The sequence below is a fragment of the Trichechus manatus genome, unplaced genomic scaffold (assembly GCF_000243295.1).
Source record: "Trichechus manatus latirostris isolate Lorelei unplaced genomic scaffold, TriManLat1.0 scaffold00242, whole genome shotgun sequence".
Lineage (NCBI taxonomy): Eukaryota > Metazoa > Chordata > Mammalia > Sirenia > Trichechidae > Trichechus > Trichechus manatus.
In genome coordinates, this window is record NW_004444178.1 from 479,424 (window position 1) to 504,444 (window position 25,021).

At 33.4% G+C, this 25,021-nt stretch overlaps 1 protein-coding gene across 5 annotated transcripts in view; it reads left to right on the forward strand.

Moving 5' to 3' along the window:
• PHF14 (PHD finger protein 14) overlaps positions 1-25,021 on the forward strand; it is a 215,495-nt gene that overhangs the window by 107,119 nt on the left and 83,355 nt on the right. For 3 of the 5 annotated variants that reach the window (XM_012559391.2, XM_023724350.1, XM_023724351.1), the window contains 2 exons: positions 762-812; positions 941-1,062. In XM_012559391.2, coding sequence (XP_012414845.1) covers positions 762-812; positions 941-1,062 — 173 coding nt within the window. Of the gene's footprint in view, positions 1-761; positions 813-940; positions 4,372-25,021 lie in introns of those variants that run through there. The other 2 variants (XM_023724352.1, XM_023724353.1) reach the window with 2 other exon arrangements.

Here is a 25,021-nt window from a genome sequence, read left to right on the forward strand (position 1 = left end):
CTTGCTCTCAACAGTCAAAGTAATCTGTGGGAATGATGCCTTCTTTTCCAGCAGTCTCTCTAAAACAGCAGTGTTCTGCACATGGGGACTATAATTCTGTAGAGGCTGGGCTATGTGGGTAGAGATTTTTAACATATTGACTTCAAATACTATTATACTTACATTATTTTTAAACCTTTGGGTGTGGTCTGTCAAAAGGTAAATGTGTTCTTAGATACAGGTTGTTAACATGAACTAAATAAGTTTAAACTCAGCCACTTTATACCATGATATAATTAGTTTTCTTTAAACTAGGATTTGGGAACATCTTAGACTTTTTCCTCCTGCTTTGTTATGACTGTTAATCAATGGACTATTTCTTTACCTTACACATAAGGGCACACAATAGACAGTAGACGTGGTATGACTCCAGATTTAGTGTTTTGGGTGTATAAATCATGTGTGATAAGAAAATTTAAATGCTCTGAGTAAATCATAATTGTGTGACATACAAAGTGTTAAAAAATTCTTCAAATAATTTTGGGAGAACAATTCTCTTATCAGATACTTGTTTATTTAAAAGTAAGGCTGTGTAAAAATGTTTTTTTATTTGTCATGTTCTTGTTTCCTGTGATATAAATTGTAACAAAATGAAATAGAGCAATACAACATTAGTTAGAAATACTGATTTCCCAAGTACGTTAACTTAAGCAGTAATATAGGAAATTGATTTTTCCTCTGAATTAAACATTAGATATTTTTTTGTGTTTTTTTTTTTTTAGAGAACCAGAGGACGAAAACGAAGCTTCGTTCCTGAGGAAGAGAAACATGAGGTTGGAATAAGTTAAGCATTTTTCACAGTCTAAACTTGGGCTGGAAAACTTTCTTTCTTAAAATTATTTATATTTTCCTCATATCTTGATTGTGTTTTTGTTTTATTTTGTTCTACTTTGTATGGCAGGAAAGAGTTCCTAGAGAAAGAAGACAAAGGCAGTCTGTATTACAAAAGAAGCCCAAGGCTGAGGATTTAAGAACTGAATGTGCAACTTGCAAGGGAACTGGAGACAATGAAAATCTTGTCAGGTAAATTGGATGCTGAGACCTTTTCTTTAGGGGATTAAAACTCCATCTGCATCATTTTCTTATCACAGATACAGTGGGAAAAAAATCACAGTATAGGACCTTTGTTAAAATCTTATTTAGAGAAAACAGTAGTTCAGAAACAGATTCATTCACTTATTAGCCTGCCACACATGGTTATACTGTGGATTTAGATGTAATTAAGAGCAATAATTTGAATTTTGAACACAAGAGAATTAATTTTCTCTTGATAAGAGAAGCTGATAATACTGCATATCTAGAGGCCACAAAAATAATTTGCTTCAAATACCTTGTGTTAAGATTATTATGTTTTATCTCAGAAAACAATGAAATTATTAAGCTCTGTTACATAAGTTGAAGTGTATTGGCAATGGTGATAAAAGATACCTTTTATTGACATGAGCTTCATCAGCACTTCTTTATTGCTTATCAAAATGAATGTGTTAAATGCTTCTTTCTTATGAAATAAAGAAAGGTGAAAAGATGGCCTAGATAGATTTTGTTTTGTTTTGTTTTGTTCTATTCTTTGTTTCTTTTGTTTTGGTACTTTTTTTTTTTTAATAAGACATATTGCTAATCAGGAATCCTAGGTGAGGCTTCACAGTGGCTGTTCCTGAGGGTCCCAAGATTGCCAATTTTACCTACTTGCCTCATTTGCTGAAACAAAGGAATGGCTCAAAAGCCTTGGGTGAGATGGGGAAGTAGGTTGGAAAGCAGGCAAAGAGAGCTCATTTAAAAGAGACATTACTCCTTCAAAGGACAGCGACACGTTAAGGGAATCCTTGCTGATTTCTTTCAAAAATTATCTTTTGATAAAACCTTATTAAATTTTCTGAGGGTACATAAATTAGACATTTCACAAAGAATAAATTTATGCTGATGAAAGAAATGTATTCTGGGATTGTAAGTATTTGCTTCTGAAATAATGTCATTTAAGTCATTAAAAATATAATTTTTATTTTTCTTAATTCCTCAAAAATGTAGTTTTAGATTTTATGAGTTTCTTATGCTATCATTGAGGAAGATAAGAAGAAAATAAAAATTCCATTGAAGAAATACATAATACTTCAGCAATGTTAAGAAAGTCTATAATATTTGACCAGTGTTTTTTGATGTAGTTAATATAGAATGTCCTGGGAATTCTCCTGGAGGTTAAGCTCATTTAAATTTAGAGTAAAGTAGTTACAAGATTAATACACACATAAATAATTCTGACTGCCATATAATTTGCTCAAGTTAAAAATTCTGTAGCATAAGCATAACGTAACAGAGTGCAAAATAATAAAAACAAAAGAAAAGAAACATAAAAATCTTATGTAATGAACAAACAGAAATTCAGTCCAGGGGAAATTCACTGGAGGTCATGGAGGGTGATTAATTTGAAATGTTTAAAAGTTTGAGTTAGAGTGTTGTTGATCCTGCTCTTAATTATTTGAACCTATATGAATATCTACCCTCTTATTTATTTTTTTAATGTACTGGATTGTTTCAGGCCTTTTTGCAATAGAACCCACAACTTTTTACCAATTTTTTGGGTCATATATTTGAAAGAAAGAACCTAGGAAATGAATAAATTTGCATTTCAAAAACTACTTTAAATTTAAAAAAAGAGGGCATTTCCAACCCATCATATATTAGTTGTCTTAAAAAAAAGCTAACATGGGTACCATCTTTTTTCTAATCTTGATAAGATTTTTGAGTAATATTAGCTTTTCTTATCATTTATTCCCTTAGTTTCTTTTACAAAATTTTCAATCCTACTTGCATTATTACAACATGCCAGTGTCTGGAATTTTGTGAAAGTCTTCTGGATGGTAAAAATATTTTTGTTACTCTAGAAATGATGGATGTACAAAGTCCTCTTCCTTGGTTTTGCCTTGTTAAGAAGATAACATCATAAATTTTCTGCAAAGGTTTTAAAGAGGTAATGAAGAGGGTATTAAATGTTTTATAAATAGTATATAGTAGTATTTTTGAGTACAAGATAAACTGGGTATAAAGCAATGCTGTAAAAATGTTTTATGGTTATAATGTGATCTTTCTGTAAAATATATACCTATATATGTACATACATGTATGTATATATATATACACATTCAGTTTAAACACTATTGCCCTTGAGATGAAGAATTTTATGTGTTTAAAAAAAGTAATCTTATAAGCTAATATCTGCCATTTTCCCTAACATCTCTTTTATGTTGAAATTGACATTGCTACTTTTTGCAAATTCCCCGAAAAAGTCCACACTTTTTATGATTTAGTTGCATCTTAAATATTTTGTATACATGCATTTTTCAACTTTAAGACATTTTAAATAAAGCTTTACTTAAGATATATTTAAGTGCTTGATCAGAGATACATTATGTTGATTGCATTTGTATATTAGATTCTCTTATAAAATTAAACTTCATGAGTAATAATAATTTTTATTGCATACACTGTATTTTCTCAAGTTCCTTTGAACTAATGTACATAACTCACTAGAACCTGCTTTAGCAGCTTTGATTTTGAAACCACACTTCTCTATGTAATTCAGGCTATGTAGAAAATTCCTTCTTAATTATTTTCCTTGCTTTTTCAGTTATTTGTATGTATTTATGTATATTTATTTAGATTTTTTGACATTGGGAACTTGCATTTAATTTGTCAGTAGACTGTGATTAGTGAGTTTCAGCTGTTCTGGGCTCTGCCTCTAAGTTTTTCTCCAGTCTTTGGCAAGTACTTTAGCATCTGTGTGCCTCAGTTTTTTCCTCTGTTGTACATGATCAAAATCATACTATGCCCCATTAAAGACTTCATGAACAATTGTTGCATGATAGTAAAAAGTCCTTCTATATAAAATATTAGAGCAGTGGTATTATTTAGTAACACAAAAGATGCATATATGTGTGTGCTAAAATAGAGATCCCAATTAATAAATATTTTTCAGTAATACTTGTTTCATACTTTAGAAAAGGTACATGCTATGTTTTTGTATATCTTTCTGTCTAGAAGATGGGGCAAAATAAATTTGAGGTTTTTGTTACATGTTCTTTAAAATAATTAGACTGAAATATATGCACTAGACATAGGAAATTTGAAAATTCTCAAGGCCTTAAAGATACAGATACTTTACAGTATATTGTGGAATTAAAAAAATAATAATGCTTTACGCCATCTACTTTTTAACTTTAGTTAAAAATCACCAGTGAGATTTCCGATTAAAATACATTTCTTTATGTTATCTAAACCAAAAACCAAACCCATTGCTGTTGAGTCGATTCCGACTTCGAACGACCATATAGGACAGTGTAGAACTGCCTCATAGTGTTTCCAAGGCTGTAATCTTTATGGAAGTAGACTGCCACATCTTTTTCCCACTGAGAGGGCTGGTGAGTTCAAACTGCAGACCTTTTGGTTAGCAGCCGAGTGCTTTAATCACTGTGCCACCAGGGATCCTTTTATGTTATGTAGTGCAATTTAATGGTAACGGCCAAATTGAAATTCTGTTTTACAATTATGAGCCCTTTTTAGGTGTTTGTCTCTTTGTGATGGGTGTTCCTTGTTGGAGGATTTATGGCCCCACTTAGGGATGTGTCCCTGCTTTCTTAAGAGTTGGCACCACATCTTATTTGTTTTTGTTTCCACAGTCCCTGGCACATTTAATATTCAGTAAAGGTTTGATGAATAAATGACTGCATAAGTAATGACTGATTATTCTTTGCTGAATTAAAAAAAAAACTTTTCCTACAGAGCAAATGGAGTCACTGAATAGAAAATAAATGTTTAATGAAGATGTGTAAAAGACTCCATAAAGGATAGTTGCTTTTATGTCGCTGAAGTATAGTGCATGAATTTTTTCTTTGTGTTAGGTAAGAAAACAGAAACCCCAGATTTGAGATTAATTAGTTAATACATCTGTACAAAAGTAGAATTAAAGCAATTTCTTGACTAACGTATTTGATTTTCAAAAGATAGATTTTAGAGGTAGGTGGGACTTTTTTCTTCCTAAATCTGTATCAAATTAGGAATAAGACCAAACTTTTAGATCCCAAATTTTATCTTTCTTATATAAACTAAATATGACACATTTTGTTACTTAGTGGATGATAGAAAGGGGAAATTTTTTTTTTTTTTTAAACTAAGAAGCTAGAATCCTTGGGTCCTCCTAAATGACATCTGTAATTTTATTTTGTATTGTAGCCATTACTCAGAAGCATTGAGGGTAAAATGATCTATGAAGCAATTTCATTTTTTATAGCTACTTTTCCACTATTAAATGGTGGCAGTTCCTTTTTAAAAAAAAATTAACAACTAGATTCTCCTTATTTAAGTATAAGGCAAATTATATAGGTAGTGAGCCATTTTGCTTACAAGGTTAGGATTGTTATTTCGGTCTCTAGACAATCTTGTTAGCACCTTCATTTATTTCAAAGATTAAACATTTGGGTTCTGAGTGCTTCCCCCAAAACTAAATTTTATTGTTTGCATAAGTCATTAGGAACCCAGCAAGATTTCGTATTTATCAGATTTTGTTTCAAAATATTAGTCTGTTTGATTATTCTTTTAATTTTTAATTATATTTTCTGTTCTAACTAGTATGTAGGCTTGTAGACTGGGTTCATAGTTGGAAGGGTGTCTTCTCCCTGAAATTTGTTTAGGACAAGAGAATAAAGCTAACTAAGATTGGTGGTAACTTTTAGTTACTATCTTAATGAAACTTCCGGTCATTGAAAATGGATTTATTTTGGTTACTTAAAAAAAATGAAACCTAATTTTGTCTCTTAACAGTTAGGATTGCATTTAATAGATTTAAAAAAATAGAATGAGTTATTTTTTTTTTTGGTTATGCACTTGCTGCTTTACTGTTTCTTGTGCAGGCAGTTTTTCATGTGTTAATTACTTCACTCTTAAGGTTGATAAAATTTGCGTATTCATGTAGGAATATCATGATTGTAAATTGTTAATGTAAATTATTTACTTTAAATTTCAGAAAAAAGTACAGGTTTTAAATGATTTGTGTTTTCTAATAAATTTCAAATGTATTAAAAACAGACATTTCCTGTAGAAAGACATTTCTGAATAAGCTTCTATTTCTATTCTTTACTCTTACTATCAATTTCACAGATAAGTTTTTTGTTTTGTTTTGTCTTACATACCTAGATTTGTGATTAGTGTAGTGCAATTACAGTTTTCAAAAGTATTATTTCTAAAGCTTACATTTCTAATATTTCTTCCAGTTATATGCAATAAAATTTTATCCTCCCATGTCACCGTGACAACTTGTGTAATATACTTTTTTCCTTTAGATTTTCCTACTGTTATCTCTAGTTCAGGTTTAACTTGGCTTTTTTTCCCAGGAGAGTGTAACTGTCTTGAAGTCATAGTATCTTGTCTTACTCATCTTTGTATAGCCCTATATACAAGTCACCAAACAAAGATCACCACCCCGCCCCCACCCCACTCACAATGGTTAGTGGCTTGCACGCTGCATATGAAGTTGCGTTAGGAATCTTTGGTAAGGTATTAACCGTTCCTAATTCTCTTGGTACATTTAATATAAAAAGCAAAGGTAAAGTAGCAAAGCCGGATATCTCTGGAGACATATGGACTTACTGTAACTCATGGCCTAAAGAAATTTTCCATCTGTTTTAACAGGGTTCGTATCAAAAAGTAAGAAAAGTCTGGCATTTAGAATCCAAATTGATGAAGCATTAAGAATTATTTGAAAGTTTAAACAAAAAGTATATAATAAAGACTATTTTGAAACTTTATTTTCTTAAATTGTATTACTTACCGCTTTGCATTTTACATTTACTTTATTTTTTTAAAAAAGAGATAGTTGCTTTTCAAGGAAATTCTGATACAGTTATCAAAAAATAGTAAAATTTCCACCACATTATGGAGTGTTTAACATAACATAATTATGTTCCTACTTTGAGAAAATATACACAAATCCCTTTTTATTTAGCAGCCAGTTGTTTTATAAGTTTTTTGATATCTTTTTATAAGAAATTACTTTATGATCTCCTAGTTTTGAAAGCTGTGTTTTATTACTTTTCAGAAAAGCTTGCCATTTAATTTTATTAACTTTTTAAAAACATGGCTTTCCTCTATATAACAGGATATTGAATCAATTTAATACTAGAAATAGAACTCCAGAAGAGTGCCGATATTTAATATATGGTAAATGCTAGAATGTATTTAAAAAAAAAATCAACCTGCACAGTGATTAACAGAGATGTTCTTCTTTATTTTTTGTCAAAGTTGAGTACGAAAAAAGAGCAAATGTTATAGTTACTGAATTTTTGCAATGCACCATCCTTGCTGATACATATTTTTAAATAGATACTTTGAAGAATTACAGTTTTAGTAATTTTTATCTAGACAGCAAAAAATTAAAAGTCAAATAAAGAAAAAATAATGCTGTACCTAAATAGGAACTTCATCATATGTGCTTGTTTTTAGAATTTTTAAATCTAGACTATGTAAACTAAATACTTTTCAACTTCCCTAAAGTTGTATATTCTGAAGTAATGATGAGACAAGCTGAATTAGTTTCATGAAAATACTATTTCCTTTTGTTAAAATTTAGTTACAGATGGTCTCATTTAACTGCTGTCTAACTTTTAGGTCTCAGGGTAATATGTTTACCTGTTTGCTCAAGTCTAGAATACACAATGTTTTGGAATTGCCAACCCAAACCACTGTGAAAAGTAAATCTAAGTTCAACAATTGTTTTCCTTTGTAGTTAAATTTACATATAGTGAAATGAATAAATCTTAAGTGAATAAATGGTGAATTTTGACAAAAGCATGCCTTCATATAACCCACATTCCTATCAATTTATAGAACATTTTTCTCTTTGCCGCTTAATTGCTTTTCTGAAAAAATCCACTTTTCTAATTGTTTCACCACAGATTAGTTTTGCTTGTTCTAGAACATCATATAAGTGGTATTTTTAGTCTTTATTTGATTTTACCCATTTTAATGAGCATATAGGAGAATTTCATTGTGGTTTTAATTTGCATTTTCCCTTGTGAGTAATAATGTTGAGCACATTTTTATGTGCTCACTGGTTATTGTAGGTGAACCAAGTCTTTTGCCCATTTTTTAAAATAAATAGATTATTTAGTATTGAGTTGTAGGAGTGTTAAACATATTCTGTATATAAATCTTTTTTCAAATATATGTTTTGCAGACATATACTTCTTATCTGTGTCTTTCCTGTTTATTCTGTTAATGATGTCATTTAAGGAGCAGAAGTTGCTAATTGTGCTGAAGTCCAATTTAGCACTTTTTCATTTATGGTTATTGCTTTCTGTATCTTGCCTAAGAAATCTTTGCCTATGACCAGGTCACAAAGATAACTCCTTTGTGTTCTTGTAGAAGCTTTATAGTTTTAGCTTTTATTTTATATTTTTATATATGGTGTCAAGTAGAGTTAAGATTTGTTGATTATCCTATGTGGTTTTCCATTTTTTCAGCACCATTTGTTGAAAATGCTTTCCTTTCCACATTGAATTGCTTTGGTGCTGCTGTTAAAAATCAGTTGACTGTTTAAATGTGAGTTGATTTCTGGACTTTGTATCCTGTTCATTGAGCTATGTATTCTTATGCCAGTACCAACTGTCTTGATTACTGAAAATTTATAATCAGCTTTTAAGTTAGGTTATGTAACTCCTCAAAGTGTTGTTTTTCAATGCTGCTTTGATTATTCCAGATTTTTTGCATTTTCAAATAAGTTTTAGAAACAACTTGTCAGTTTTTATTACAAAAGAAAACATACTGGGATTATGATTGGCTTGTGTTGATTACATGGATCAATTTGGGGAGCATTTACATCTTGACGGTATTGAGTCTTCCAGTTCATGAGCTTGGTCTATCTTGCCACTTATTCAGATATTCTTTATTTTCTCCCATTAGTGCTTTGTAGTTTTCAGCATAGAATTCTTATATGTCTATTTTTACATTTATTTCTGAGTACTTAATGTTCCTTGATGCTATTATACAGGAATTTTTTAAATGTTATTTTCTATAGTGTTGAGAGCTGCCAGGCATGTAGGTTGTCAATTAGGACAACTAACTGTAGGGTCGCTATGAGTCAGAATCAACTGGATAGCAACAGGTTTTTTTAACTGAAAGTAATAATCAAGACTTTATTCACTTACTGTAGTGGTATAAGCAAGAAATCAAACAGGAAATGAAGCTGGGTGCCACAATGTTCCATTTTTGTCTGAACGGCATCAGTGAGTGTCAGGTGGATCAGTGCAGATGTAAGGAAAGGAGGCTGTCTCACTGCTGAGGGAGCCCTGAGGAGCAAAAGGCTCCTGCCATTTTGTGGACCTGCGAGCTTCAGGAAGGCAGAGCAAAAGGACTAGGAGTGTAAAAGTACTGAGTCAGAGTGGGAAAAAAGTGTCTTCAAAGCCCCCTCTCCCCATAAGGAGGTCTTGGCAGTGGCTTGACTTAAACAGTGTCTTAGCCAAGCCCTCCTCTCCCCTGACCTCCCAAGGAGGCTCTGAATGGAGGTGCTTAGGGTAGGATTGCAGATATACTTTTGAGCACTACCAATGGCAGGATGGACAAAAAGCGGGGGTAGGTGAGTCCTTGACTGCAACTTGCTCCAGAGACTACCATGCGCTGGCTTTGCACCAAGTCTGGGATTGGGAGAACAGCTTTTGCCTGTGAGCCCTGTCAGGCAAAGAGTTTATAATTGCCTTTGATCAGGCCAGAAAGATGATACATAGGCTTTTGGCCTGCAGCCAAACTCCTTAGCTGGTATCTTTCAGCGTTGCAAAATTCACTAAATATATTGTTTTGTAAATTCTTTCGGATTTTCTACATAAACAATCATATCATCTGCAAATAGAAGCAGTTTTACTTCTTTACCAGTCTTTACAACTCATTGTCCTGGGAAAACTTCAGTATCATTGTCTAGAATTGATGAAAGTAGTAGATACCTTTGCCTGATGTGGGGGCAAAGCATTCTCTCTTCGACTGTTAAGTGTTGTGTTTTTTTTCCTCAGCTTTCATAAATACTCTTCATCAGTTTAACGAAGTTTCCTGCTAGTCCTGATTTGCTAGGCACTTTTATTATTATGAGTAGGTGTTGATTTTTTTCAAATGCTTTTTCTGCTCTTAACAAAGATTTTTATATGTTTTTTCTCCTTTATTCTATAAGGATTTTTGCATCAGTATTCATGAAAGATATTGTTCCGTTGTTTTCCTTTGTTGTAAAGTCTTTGTCAAGTTTTGCTATCAAGTTATGTTGGCCTTCTAAAAGGAGTTGGAAAGTATTCCTCTTCTCTATTAAAAAAAAAATTGTTTAATAATGATATTTCTTCATTAAATCTTGGTAGAATTCCCCAGTGAAACCGCTTGGACCTGAAGTTCTCTTTGTGGGAAGGTTTTTCCTGATGAATTCAATTTTTAAAGTAGATACAAGGTTACTTTTTTCAATATAGATACAGAGCTTTTTTTTTTGTTGTTTCATCTTGTGTCAGTTTTGGTAAATTGTGTTTTTCAAGGAATTTATTCTTCATTTTAGCTGTCTGTGGCTTCTTTGTTGTGTGTCAGCATCATTGTCCTTTCTTTAGTCTTACTTGCCTCTTGACTGTGCAGTTCAACTATTCACTTGAGACTTTGCTGCTGCCTGTAAAGTTTTGAATCATATTCTGTTCTTCCTCCTATGTCTGGGTCATTATTTACTTCTTTCAGGGATTCTCCCTGACTCATGTGACCTCATATTGATCTTTTTCTTGCTTAGCTTACTCTGAGAACATAAAATCCCACATTATGTTGTCATCCACTTGGTTGTGTGTTGTCTTGTTATTGTCTATATATTATTTATATAGCTGTTTTACTTTTCTCACTGATAAGGACAGAGTCTGGTTCTTCATTTATTCTTAACCGTTCTGATAGTCTAATACAATCTGGCAAGGGTTGGTTTAATTCAGAATAAGTGCTTGTTAAATTAATTTGCTAATGCAGAGCTAGATCTGTACACATTTGCCACTCCATATGATTAAATAGCTTATAATCTTCTGAGGGCAGAAGCATTTCTTTAAATAGTTCCTAACAGGTTTATTTTTAAAAACTTTAAAATATTTTTAATTATTAAAAACAAACCTGAAAGGAGTATCTACTTAGTATGAAACAAACAAACAAAAAAGGTTGTTGATTGACTGGTGAGTCTTTATTTTTGTAGGTTTTTTGTTTTTTTTTTTTTACTTAACTGAGAGGAGATCTCAGCTAGTCCAAGCTTTTTCACTTACCAGTTCTGTAATTTTAGGCAAATCACTTAATGTCTGTGGATCTTGATTTTCTTATTTGAGAAGAGGACCTTAGGCTATATCATCTCTGAAGTCATCCAACACACTAACTCGGACATTCAAAGATTTTGTGCTATTCTAAGTTCCTCAGTCATGTTGTCCTGTTTGTTTAGATTTGGTCAAAAACTCTTGTATAAAAAAACTCCTCTCAGCAGAATCTCTTTCCAGGCCATTCTGTAACTATGTAGAATATGATTATTTTTCTTAATTAAGTGTTTTAGAGTAGAAGTCAGTTTTCTCATTGTCCTGTCTCTTATTTATCTAAAGAAGAGTGGAAAATATGTTTATTTAAAATGCCCCGTTCTTCTGATAAATAGCAAATATTTCTGTTTTAAAAAATAGCTCTATTGAGGTCTAATTTTCATACCATAAAATCTCACCCATTTACTGAACATTTTGATCAAAGATTCTATAGAAGAATCCCAATCAAAAGGGGGAAGATGGAGAACAGAGCTTCAAGTTTTCATGGACTCCAGACTTCCTGGAGTCATGAAGGTTGAAAGAACCCCTGAGTGTATTGCCCTGAGATAATCTTTAAACCTTCAACCAAAAGTATCCCCTGAAGTCTTCTTAAAACCAAACAGTAGTTTAGTTTAACTAGTAAAAAATGTCTGCCTTGAGCATTATGCTCTTTTAAGAACTATCTATAATGGGATCAAGTTGACAAGAGCAACTTGAAAGACTAGATAGGAACCTTAGGGGGCAGTGAATTTATGTTAATGGAGGAGGAACAACTCAGAAAAGGAGGATGAGAATGGTTGCACAACTTGAAGAATATAGTCAATGTCACTAAATGGTAAATGTAGAAACTGTTGAATTGGTATATGTTTTGCTGTGTGTATTCTCAACAACAACAACAACAACAACAAAACTTGCTAAATAATAAAATGGCCTGAATTTAAATCTCAGGTCTGCCTCTCTTTGCCATGTGTCCTTGGACAGATACTGTAAAGGGTGATGCAGAAAAGACTAAAGAAAATCCACATTTTCAAGGATCTTGCATTCCAGCAGAAGAACAGACATCTACCCAACTGGGCTGGGTATGATTTGTTTTCAATTCCATGTGCCAGAACCAAAGTTCTTTCCTTGGCATGGGTCCTATGTTTTATTTATTTGCCTGCTGGTTCCCACACTTCTTTAACTCTGTCTTTCGGTTTAAGGGCAGCTACCTTGATGCCATCTGAAACAAAAGGCTTCTGTGAGAAATTAACACTTTTAATCTGGTCTTTGTCTAAATTGTTTTTATTTAAGGAAGGAATATTAATGGTCTTATTATCCAACCATTCTTGGTCTTGTGTTCTGTTGCATAGATCAGATCCTCTTCCACTCACCTCTACTGTTACAAGAGCAGTGAACTTTTATTTTGTTGAAAAAAAAAACAAAAACCATTATTATGTACAGTTTAATGATTGTAAGTAAATTAAGAGTTGTTCAGCCATCTCCTTAATCTAATTTTAGAATGTTTCCACTCTCAAAAAATTCCCTTAATGCTGTCATCAGTCCTGGCTCCCATCCCCAGCACCAGGCAAACACTGCGTATGTGCGTCACCGGTGCCCCACAGCCTTTTCCTTTCCAGATCCACTTTGTCATCTTAATAGCACTATAATGTGGTTGCTTTCTATTTCCACTGTAGACAGACATGTTTCTCATTTCTGATTATATATAAATCAGATTTTAAAAAAATTAATGCCAGAAAGGAACATCCTAATTAAAGAAATATTTTACTAATCATCCCTTTTCTTCTTCTTCAAGTTGATATTTTTAATATTGGATGTTTCAAAAGGAAGCCTGTTAAATTTATGTGATGAGCCTAGATTTTATTAAGTGTTAAAGTGTTTTTCTACATTTTGGGAGGCAGTATTGTGTAATAAATGATAAAGTGCAAGGATATTTAGTCACTCTGCTAGGTTTGAAACCTAGTTCTGTTATTTATAAACTCGATCCTTATCTTCCCTGTACCTTGGTTTCCTCATCTGTAAAATATCAAGAATTAATAGTATTTACTCCCTGGAGTTTTTTAGAGAGTTAAATGAGATGATACAAGTAAAAGGTTTGCAAAGTAGTTTGGAAATGTGAAATGCTCTATATATGCAAAATAACAACCACCATTAAAAAAAAAAAAAAAACAACACTTGTATAATGCTTACTGCTTACTAAACCCATTGCTGTTGAGTCAATTCCAACTCATAGCGAACCTACAGGACAAAGTAGAACTGTCCCATAGAGTTTCCAAGGAGCATCTGGTGGATTTGAACTGCCAGCCTTTTGGTTAGCAGCCATAGCTCTTAACCACTATGCCGCTAGGGTTTCCTGCTATGTACTAGGCACCTTATGTATACGTACATATTAAATCCTTACAACCACCCTATAGTGACCTATGAAGTAAGTAGTGCTATTACTTCCATTGTATTGATGAGGAAACTATAAGGCATAGAGAGCGCAAGTAACTTCCCAAAGATTGAAAAGCTAGAAGGTGGTGGAACTGGAATTCACACTCAGGCAGTCCATCTCCAGAATCTGTGCTGTTAACCCCTACAGTCACAGCATAATTTACATTTCAGCTCCCTGGTTGGATAAATTTATTTGTTGCAGGATAAATGACATCCTTTTCAAGATAGTGTCTCATGTTTCATCTTCTGTATTGTGTGATTTTCAAGGCTATTTCTGATGTTCTTTGAGACTTCAGTAATATAATCTTTATTTTCACATCCATGCCATTTGATTTTCTTTGATACTAAAATTTTTTATTAAAATGTTCTACTTTTCCTTTTTAAGTTTAGACGTCAGTGAAGTATTCTTTATGTTTTATATTGAATGAGGATCATTGCAGTAATATTGGAACTGGACCGTCCTTGTAGAGGTTTGTCTTTGGGAAAATTGTTTTTAAGGAAATATACTGTGTACTTTGTTTTTGGGAAGATTACAACTTTTTCAGATAATTTTAAGATATGTTAATATATAAATGGTATATTGATATTATATATTTAAATTGTATTTGTATTATATATATGCATATATTAAAATAGTGTATGTGCACATGTTTAATTCACACATACATGTACATACATTTAGTACCGTATATTTATTTATATTTGTTGATGTTGCTGTTTGGAAAAATCCGTGATGCCATCTGTGCTTAAATTAGTAATCTTAATCGTGGTCATCCCTGGTGGTGTAGTGGTTAAGAGCTCGGCCACTAACCAAAATGGTCAGCAGTTCAAATCCACCAACCACTTCTTGGAAACCTTGTGGGGCAGTTGTACTCTGTCCCATAGGGTTGCTATGAGTCGGAAGCAACTTGATGGCACCTAAGAACAACAACATTTATCAAATGGAGCATTAGTGGTGCAGTGGTTAAGAGCTCGGCTGCAAACCAAAAGACCGGCTGTTCGAATCCACCATCCACTCCTTGGAAACCCTATGGGGTAGGTCTACTTTGTCCTGTAGGGTCGCTCTGAGTCAGAATTGACGCAACGGTGAGGGGTTTTATTTGCTTAATGCTTTTGTAGTTCCTTTATCTTGTCTTGAAGAACAACACACATCAGTGTTATAATTTTAGATTGAAGACATTTCTGAATACACAGGCATGATGATGTGAAATTTTACAAAGGTGAGTGTATGAAATAACAACCAATTATGCAAAAAAAAGCAAGATCATAAGCACAGTATATTTGCATTTTGTGAATTAAATTTGGAGAACAGATATGCTTAGAATATAGTCAGCCTCTTTAATATCTTGTGATCTAAGGGGCTATGTTTTTGTTTTTGGAGGGGAGGGGTCATTTCAATGAGTGGAACAATACAAAATACAGACAGAAATTGCCCTCCTTTGAAATTTAGTAAGCTTGGCAAATAAAAACATTGTCTCTCAGAATCTTCATCAACCAAATGTCAGTTGGTTCCTCAGTTGAGAAGTTTTGCACCATTAGCTTGATTCTCTCTCCAACATGCATGAAACTGTGACTTATATCTCAGAAATAAATAACCTCAGAATTGCATGACCTTATGGTGATCTTGCCTTGGAATGTGTGTTTTAGTTAAAACTATAATTTTAAACATAAATACGTTTCACATTTCTATTTTCTAATTAAAGATTAGAGAAACTATCAAACCTCTTTTTTTCCCCCTCGTTTCACCATAATTTTTTTTGACTCACTCTCTAATTGTGGTATGTGTCATTAATATAAACCTAAGTTTCCTCCTTATATTGTTGATGTATTTGGGAAGATGATAATTCGAAAAACCAGGATGACCATTTTATTGCTTATTAAGGGAAAATTTCCCTTATTTTGGCAATAGTAATGAACTTAATATTTATATTAATAGTTAGAAACAATAAATGAGCTTCACTTGAAAACTAAATAAAGGGACATACTAAGAAAAAAGATGCAGGGAGGGCATAAGGATAAAACTGAGAGGCTGGCATTTTAGGTAAGGCTTCACCAGCAAGAGGATGTGTAACCTTGAAGAAAGCAAATAACGTTTCTGGAAACCAGTTATTTCATTCATAAAATAAGCAACATGTAATATTGATTTGAAAAGCTTTTTTAGCTTTCTCTTTCCATAATTTTGTAATGCTATAGGAATGAAAAAGAAGAGAAAGAAATTTGGAAATGCAAAATATTATCCAGGAGTAAGGAATTCTGGTTAATTTACAGCATAAACCTTCCACCACCAATGCTATTCCTGATTGCATTATTAGCCCATAATATTTTTCTAATTTTGATTTAAGTTATATTTTATAGATCATAGCTTACCAAAACTATGTGAATTAATTTAAGGTGGCCAATTTTCAGTTATGAGAAATGATTTATAGTAGGAAATGTTTTCTTTTAATCTGAAAAGTAATTTGTTTTCTTCATAATCTGTAAAACAAAATATAGATTGAGCTTTTAAATAGAATAGCATATATTTGTAGATAAAATGACTCATATTATCTGTATGTTTATGCCATTTCTCATATTTACTCATTATATAAAGCTCCTAATTAATTTACATGTATTATATTAGATTGCTTTTCATTTTAATTCTTAAGTTTCTCAATCTTTTTTGTGAAACAACTTCAAGGAGCAATTATGTTTATCATAAACTGGGAAGTATTAAGGTTATCTGTTTCTGAATTAGCTCTTCCTATTACAGTGCGCTTAATAGGATTTAAACCTAAGTATAACATACATACGTACAGCAAACTCCTTTTAAAAAGGAGTTTCCTCTAATTCTGGCCTCACTTTCTAGACTGACCCCATGTATTACTAAGAAATATACAGTCAAGAATTAGGTTGACGATGTGAGGTGGTTTGGTTGCTGACTTTTACCATGGCACATAAACAGAGCAGTTATTCTAAATCATAATATCACTTTGGGCCAGATAACCACTAAAACCACTGCACTGTGATTTCCTGAAAATGCCATAATCCTTCAAATGCCACATTAAACCAAGAGAGAAAACCATCAGTAGTGCTTGCATAGTTATGTAGAAGGATGAGCTATGAACCAAGTTAAAAAAGATGTTCTGGAAGAACAGTAACCTTTCCCTTGATATGTGCATTTCCCATTACATTTTTGACACAAAATGTTGCAAAATGATTTAATGGTGGCATTTTGTTTTTGCTGACTTTCCTTTTTTTCATTAAAACGAAACCAAAGTTAGGATAGAAGTGTAGGGGAAGAGTGACCAAGCACTAAATTCTATTATAGGAATCTCTGTTTTGAAAATATAAATAAAATATTTTAGGAATGTGACTTTTCCCCTTTTATGTTGTTTGTTAACTGTGATATACAAAATCATTGAGCTCTATTATATCTTCAAAAATGATGTTGTTTGTTCTTTGAAGTTAATTTTTTTGCCATTGCCTTCCCCCTCCTCTTCATTTTTCTTACTATTAACCCTTGATTATTAACCCATGAAAAGTCAATAAATCAGGAAAGCATTGTTTTAGTAATTACATCAAACCAAAAACCAAACCCATTCCATTGCCACTGAGTTGATTCTGACTCATAGAAACTCCATAAGACAGAGTAGAACTGCTCCATAGGATTTCCAAGGCTGTAATCTTTTAGGGAAGCAGACTGCCACATCTTTCTCCCGTGGAGTGGCTGGTGGGTTAGAACCGCTGACCTCTCAGTTAGCAGCCAAGTGCTTAACCTCTGCGCCACCAGAGCTTCTCCAGTAATTACATAGCAAAACCAAACCAAACACATCGCCGTGGGGGTAGTTTCTGACTTATAATGACCCTATAGGACAGGGTAAAACTGCCCCATAGGGTTTCCAAGGAGCAGCTGGTAGATTTGAACTGCTGACCTTTTGGTTAGCAGCCAAGCTCTTAACCACTGTGCCACCAGGGCTCAAGTAATTACATAGACCTCACCTATTACATGTAACCCAGAAATTGCCCTACTTTTGATTGTCACTTTGGATATCTATTACTAGAGCTGTTTATGCAAAGAAGCAAAGTATGAATAAAGTGCATTTCCATTGGGAATGAAGTCATAAAGTTGTCTCACTTAAAACTAGTACAAAGCGTATTTACACCTAGAGAAAACACACCAGGTATATTTGGACAGAGAAGTTAATTTCCCAAAATATAGTTTGTAAGACTTACACAGCACTATTAGTGTGGGCCAGATCACAAAATTATTGAAAGGAAAAAGCTTGAGAATTTATTTTGCATATGCATATGTCTTAGTACCTCACCTTTTTTGTTTTTTAAAATGCATTCAGATAATGTTTGACTTAAACACTGTTTTTTGCTGCCCAGGTTATTAGGAATATTCATAAAAGTTACATTAATTAACGGAATAAATTTAATCTAAAATTTCTCAGACACTATGACATCAATTAGTTAGTTGCCTTGGAGTCAATTCCCACTCATGGTGACCCCATGTGTGTAGAGTGGAACTGCTCCATAGGGTTTTCAAGGCTGTGACCTTTCGGAAGCAGATTGCCAGGCTTGCCTTCCAAGGTGTCTCTAGGTTTGTTTGAACCACCAACCTTTTGGCTAGTAGTGGAGTGCTTAACCGTATGTGCCACCCAGGGGCTCTTCTCTTTTACCTAACTGAGTAGCTTTCTCAGTAGGAGTCTTTATTGCTGCTTATGAAGTCTAAGTATAGTTTAGGTTTAGTTTCTTAACAAACATTAACTCTACCGCTTTTTATGCCAAGCATCTCAAAACAGAAAGGGTTTACATCTACTTCAACAATTCCTTAGCTTCTTTTTATCTTATATATATAATTCCTTACAAGCAGCTGACATCTAAATCAAAAGAACTAATCAGGATGACGTATAGTTTGTATATTTATCCTAATGCTTTCAACTAAAAAAGACTTAACAGTTTTCTTAGTAATATGGTTTAAGTGTGTCCTTTAATCGAGAGTTATGTTAAAGTGCCATCAAATAGTCTTTTGTTTTTTATTCAGGAAGTTGCTGAAGAGTTGGGAATTATACTTTTATCTTATTTATTAAATGTATATGTATTGTCACCAATTCCATGTGCTTTTGGTGCTACAGCAGTGATAAAGATAATGTCTAAGAATCTAGTAATGTCATCCCCAGAGAACTGAAGGTAATTTGACCTAAGATGATAGTAGAAAAGATGAAGAAATACCCCCAAGAAATTTATTATTGCAGTTTGAAAAATAAGACAAGCACATAATAATTTATAGTACCATCATACCCTGTAATGGAAAATTAAAGTTGTCTAACAGTTCTAAAGAATAATTTGACAATATGAATCAAATGCCTAAGCATAAGATACTGTTTGTGAAGTAATAATACTTATAGGAATCTTTCTGAAGGAAATATTCAGAAATTATCACAGTTTTTATATAAGAATGCTCTTCATGGTGCTTATTATAATGGTGAAAAATATTAAGAACCAACATAAATGCCTAGCATTGGGGAATGATTAAATGAATGAATTGTGGTATACCCTAAAACAGACTCTTATTTGGCTGCTTATTCAGCCATTTAAAAATGTTATTTAAATTGGAATCTTCATGTAAGTTTAAGTAAAACAAATCCTATTTTTGTTTAGAATGTGCGATCTTAATATTTTAAAAATATTTGTATTATAAATATAGATAATTATAAATAGAAATTTATATATTTTATTTTTAAAGCTTTTTTTCTATTTTTCTAGTTTTTTGAAGTTGTTTTTTTTTTTTTTTTGACTTTGATAGGAAGAAGCTTTATTCAGAAAACAAAGGGGAAACAGAAAAAGGGCTATTGTAACAGTGGGGAAGGGGGCTACTACAGTAGGGAGAACACTCCGACCATAAGCTCTGCAAGTGTCTCAAAGAGGGAAAAAGCATTTTCTTTTATAGAGACTGATAGAAAAAAAACAGCTGTGGTGAAGTGCGATAAGCGGGTGACATCATTGAATAGTAAGTCAAGAACGTATTACCCTGAGTCAGCCTGTTCTCAGGGAGGGACCCTTAAAGAGAGGTAGTGTGTTCGCTCAAGCTGAGGGTAGGCTAAAGTTTAGGGACTTGAGGATGAAGGAGAGAAGCTCAACCGAAGTCTGGCTGACATGTACTTTGTTTCTGATTAAGTAGTGAAGACAAGCAATTCAATTTCTCGTTTAGTAGGCAGAGAATGGGAATTTGAAGGGTGTGTGTGTGGCCTTGTCATAGGTGAACAAGGAGGCATCGGTGAGTCTTTTCTAAGTTGTATTAGAAGGATGATTATTTGCAGCAAGTGTTTTCCTGAACACAAAGAGTGGGGGATTTCTTTAACCATTGCTATTTTCCGGGATCACAGGGTGCAGGCAAAATTCAGTTATTAACAGTGGCTTCTCCTTTATAGTTCCCCTTTTGAGAGTGATTTTTGATAATCAGAAAAAATGATTTTAAAAGTTAATAGTGTATATAGAGTTCTGATAGGAGACTGTGGATTTGAGAAGAGAAATCAGATTGGGGAGTACAGCTGAACCATGGCATTTTCTTGACCTTTTTGAGAAAATTGGTGATTCAATAAAGTCATAATGGAAGGGCATGGAATAAAGTGAATTCTGTTTTATTTTGTATATGCTAAATTAGCATAACAAGTTCATAAATTCCCTTTGCTTATACTTTCAATGTTTATTTTGCAGTGTTGCGGATTAAATACTTGCTAAAATGCATTTTCCTCCCAAAATAAAAACAGTTTATATGTTGCATAGGAGTGTTGATAAACTGTAGCGAATCAGTATAACAAAAAATATCGTACATCTCTTAAAGATTATAAGACAATTACATAGGAATAAAAAAATCACCTTTTAGAATATAAATATACAGCTAATTTAGTATTCCTTAAGTTCTGTTCAAGGTCCATTTTTCGTTCTACACATTTGTTGGTCATCTAATCTTTGACATACCTTCAGCTATCACAATAATGATGTATATTCCCCAATTTTTAACTCTAGCAAGGATCTCTCTATTTAGATTCTGACTGGTATAGCCAAATGCCTAGCAGGACATCTCTAATTGAAGAGGCAGGCACCTTAGATTCAATATGTCAATTGTTAACTCAGTTTCTTAACTCTCACAGCAATCTCTGCATTAATGTGCATCTTCTCTCCTACTGCCTCAGTTTAGGCCTTCCTGCTGTCTCATCTGACTTTTTAAGATAACCTTCTAACTTTTCTTGCTATTTCTATTTTCCTTTTTGTCCGGTTTATATATCCATACCCTCTTCCTATATCACCTACTTGTTATGTTACCTATTTGGTTAAATTCTTAAAGAGAGTCCCTGGGAAGTACCTAGATACCCATCACTTATCCAGAAATACCTTTTATCCCAACCATACCAATCTGTGGACTTCTTAACATATTTTATTTTTAAATTCCTCTGTGCCTTTGCTAATGCTTTTCCTTCTGTCTCAAATTTCATTCCCCATATTCTCTGCTTGATAAATTTTTACTTACCTTTTATGACTTGTTTCAAGTCACCCTTTTGGTTAATCCTTTCCTATTGTTTATTCTTTCCTTTCTCAAGCAAAGATTGTCTATCTACCCAGTGTACTTCATAGCAGTTTATGCAGGCCTCTATAATCATATTTGTTGCGCTGTATTGAATCGCTCTTATTTTCAGTCTTATACTTTTTGTTCAGCTGACTCCCCTATCAGACTGTGAACTTAATGAAGGAGTTTTACTTGTAGTAACATTTTGACTATATCTCAAGAGCCAGGATAATCCTTGGAATGCTATGTTATTGTTGTTGTGTGCTGTCAAGTCGATTCCAACTCATAGTGACCCTATGGGACAGAGTAAAACTGCCCTATAGGGTTTCCTAGGCTGATATCTTTACAGGAGCAGATCATCAGGTCTTTTGTCCTGTGGAACAGCTGGTGGGTTTGAGCCCCCGACCTTTTAGTTAGCAGCTGAGTGCTTAACCATTGTGCCAGCAGGGTTCCTTTGAAATGCTATAGTCTCTCAGTAATTTTTTGAGTGGATGGTTTGTAAAATGTCACACGGTTAGTTAATGTGAGTTAGACTTGGAACCTAGACCTCTTGACTTCAGTTTTCATTATCATATTGTTTCTACAAATTCTGCAATATTAAGTATTTACAATAATACTAGCCTTTTTAAAGAGGCTATCATAGAGGTAGAGCCCTGGTGGCACAGTGGTAAAGAGCTAGGCTACTAACCAAAAGGTCAGCAGTTCAAATCCACCAGCCACTCCTTGGAAACCCTATGGGGCAGTTCTGCTCTGTTCTATAGGATCACTGTGATTTGAAATCAACTCGATGGCAATGGGTTTGGTTTTTGGTTTATTATAGAGGTGCCTGTAATAGAAGAAAGGCCTGGCAATCTACTTCCTTAATATTACAGCCACTGAAAACCGTATGGAACACAGTTCTACCTTGACACACATGGGGTCACCATGAATCAGAATCAACTCAATGGCAGCTGGTTTGGTTTTTGGATTATAGTGCATGGTTATATCTTTACATGCCCTATAATAATAATATTTTTAAAAAATGAGATGCGTATACTTTTTTTTATTACTTTTATCATAGTATCTTGACAGGCCATCGTTTTAGTTGTCGTTTTGGAGTGTGTAGCTCTTCAAATGAACAAGTCTCTTCATTGCTTACCTACTTGGAATACTAAATCTTCTGTGTATCATGTCACTGCATGTCATTGAATTTCCACATTTCCCTTCTGTGACAATAGCTACCTTCAGTCTGTGACATCTTATTCATTTAATCTAGTCATTTCAGTGTAATTGGTGATCAATTCCTGGTATGTTTCTTGATCTTTAACCTTCACAATTACATCTTTTTAAATGCTCAGTCAGTAGAGTAGTAATATTAGATCCCATATATGAAATTGTTTCATTTTCTAAATTTACTAGACCTTCTTGTTTTGATGTTTTACTGTCTTTAGTCTCCAAAAACAATTTTTGGTAAAAGTTTTTATTTATTTTTAAAAGTCAAGCAGGCATGTTATTTGTGAGCAAGTTACTCAGTCTCCTTAAGCCTCTTTCTCTGCACCAGTAAATAAGAATAGTAACTTCTGTCTCATAGGGTTCTTATGAGTATTTTTTAAAACTGATATACTAGGTTTTTGACAGATATTTTTCCACTTTTTACTTTTCTTTGCCTTTGTCACAGTTCTTTTAATTATTTGCATAAATATTTTATACACTAGTTGGTGGCTACTCATTTTATTTGCTTAATAAGAAACTTCTCTTAAATGATGGGGCAGCTATCTCAACCCTTCATTAAAATATTCTCTCAAGTACCATCAGCATCATCAACATCTTGAGATATACAGATAGTCCCCGACTTAAGACTTATTTGAGTTACGATGAACTGCCCTTACCACTGTCTTTTTTTTGTACATTTTATTGTTAGTAATCTGTACTGCATACAGTGTTGCAGTGCATAATTTGCTGATGTTATCATTCTCAGATGTTCATCTGCAGACGTTCAGTTTTATGATTTACTATTCAAAACACTGCCATATAGCAGGCTATGGTCTGCTCTACAGTGAAGTTGGTGTTGGTGTCAGGAGTTACAACGGATAGAAAGCTGGGCAGTGTTCAGACTCTAATGACATACGACAGTTGAACTGTGCACATGCCTAATAACCTTTACGACGCCGACTTCATTGTTAAGACACTGATGCCGACTTCACTGTAGACCAGGCCTATAGCGTGATCTTACCTTCAGTGTTTTGTACCATAAGAAGCATCAGTTGTTAATTTGAAACCGAGCTGCGCAAGTTTCCCTAACTGTAATACTTGCACTGCTTATACTCCCAACAATATGTTTAGCAAAAGAAGTCATGCCCCTAAAAGTTCTAATCCAAAAAAGAAGGCGAGGAAGGCCCTAGACATAGATATAAAGCTGAAGATCATTAAGGCCTATGATAAATGGAAAGAAAGTCAGTGAAATAGTACGTGAGGAAGGACTGTCTGATTCGACTGTTTGGACAGTCATTAAGGATAAGAATAGGATTTTGGAGGCAGTTAAAGAAGCGATTGGCATAAAATCCGCAATTTTAACAAAGAAGAGGCAAGAACCAGTTCACAAGATGGAGAGGCCGTTGATGATTTGGATAGAAGACCAAATCCGGAAGAGGATTCCTGTGAGTTTACTGAGATTCAAACGAAAGCAGCACACAGTTTTTGGAAAACCTGAAGGGAACAGCAAGAAGAAGACTACCGTGAATATTTTAATGCCAGCAGGAACTGTTTTTATTGCTTCAAACACAGATTTGGCTTACACAACGTGTGTATAACTGGAGAAGCAGGAAGTTGTGATGTCGAAGCTACTGATAGGCAGATTCGGGAAGGAGTGAGATGTTACCACGAAATATATGAAAAAAGAAAAGACCATACCAACAACTCTCACTAATTTTCCTAACTAGAAAGCCATCCCCATTCCGAGGGATAATCCAGATGATCCAGAGCCTTCCACAAATGGAGTTATTACCCCAACTCACAAAATGCCAATGTCGTCCAACTCCTACTTATCATCAGAGTAAATTTTCATGATTTGTGTATTTTTTTATGTATGTATGTATTAAAATATATCTAAGTTTATATGTAATGTTTCCACCTCCCGAAGACAATGATCAGATTTAGAAAGATACTGATAATAAAAGATAATAATACTGAAAACTAAAAAACATGATGTATTCAATTTATGTCAGAACCGACTTCCGACGGAGTCATTGGAATGGAACCCTGTTGTAAGTTGGGGACTGCCTATGTATATACATTTTGCTACAGTTTTTTATTTTACTGACACTAGAAAACAAAGATGTGAAATGACTTACCAGGATTTTCAATAGGCATTTATTTACTGTTAAATCCGGATTTTTCTTTAAAACTGTTTATTTTTTTAAAAAAGGAAGTTTTGTAATCTTTTCCCTTCCATGTATTATTATGTAAAATTAAACTATTAATTCCAGACTTTATCATCTCCCATAAAACAATGCTTTTTTCACTTACACAAATTGATCATTATGATTTCTGTTCTAGGCAAGGATATGCTGTTTTTTTTAACCAGAGTTCATTTTATTATACTGTAATGTTCTTTCATGAAAGAAAGTGAAAGATATTTAGAAAAATATTTTAAAAATCACCCAGTTTCTTCAGCCTTTCTTTCCTGGGTACTGTGTTAATTCTTAACCCTTAA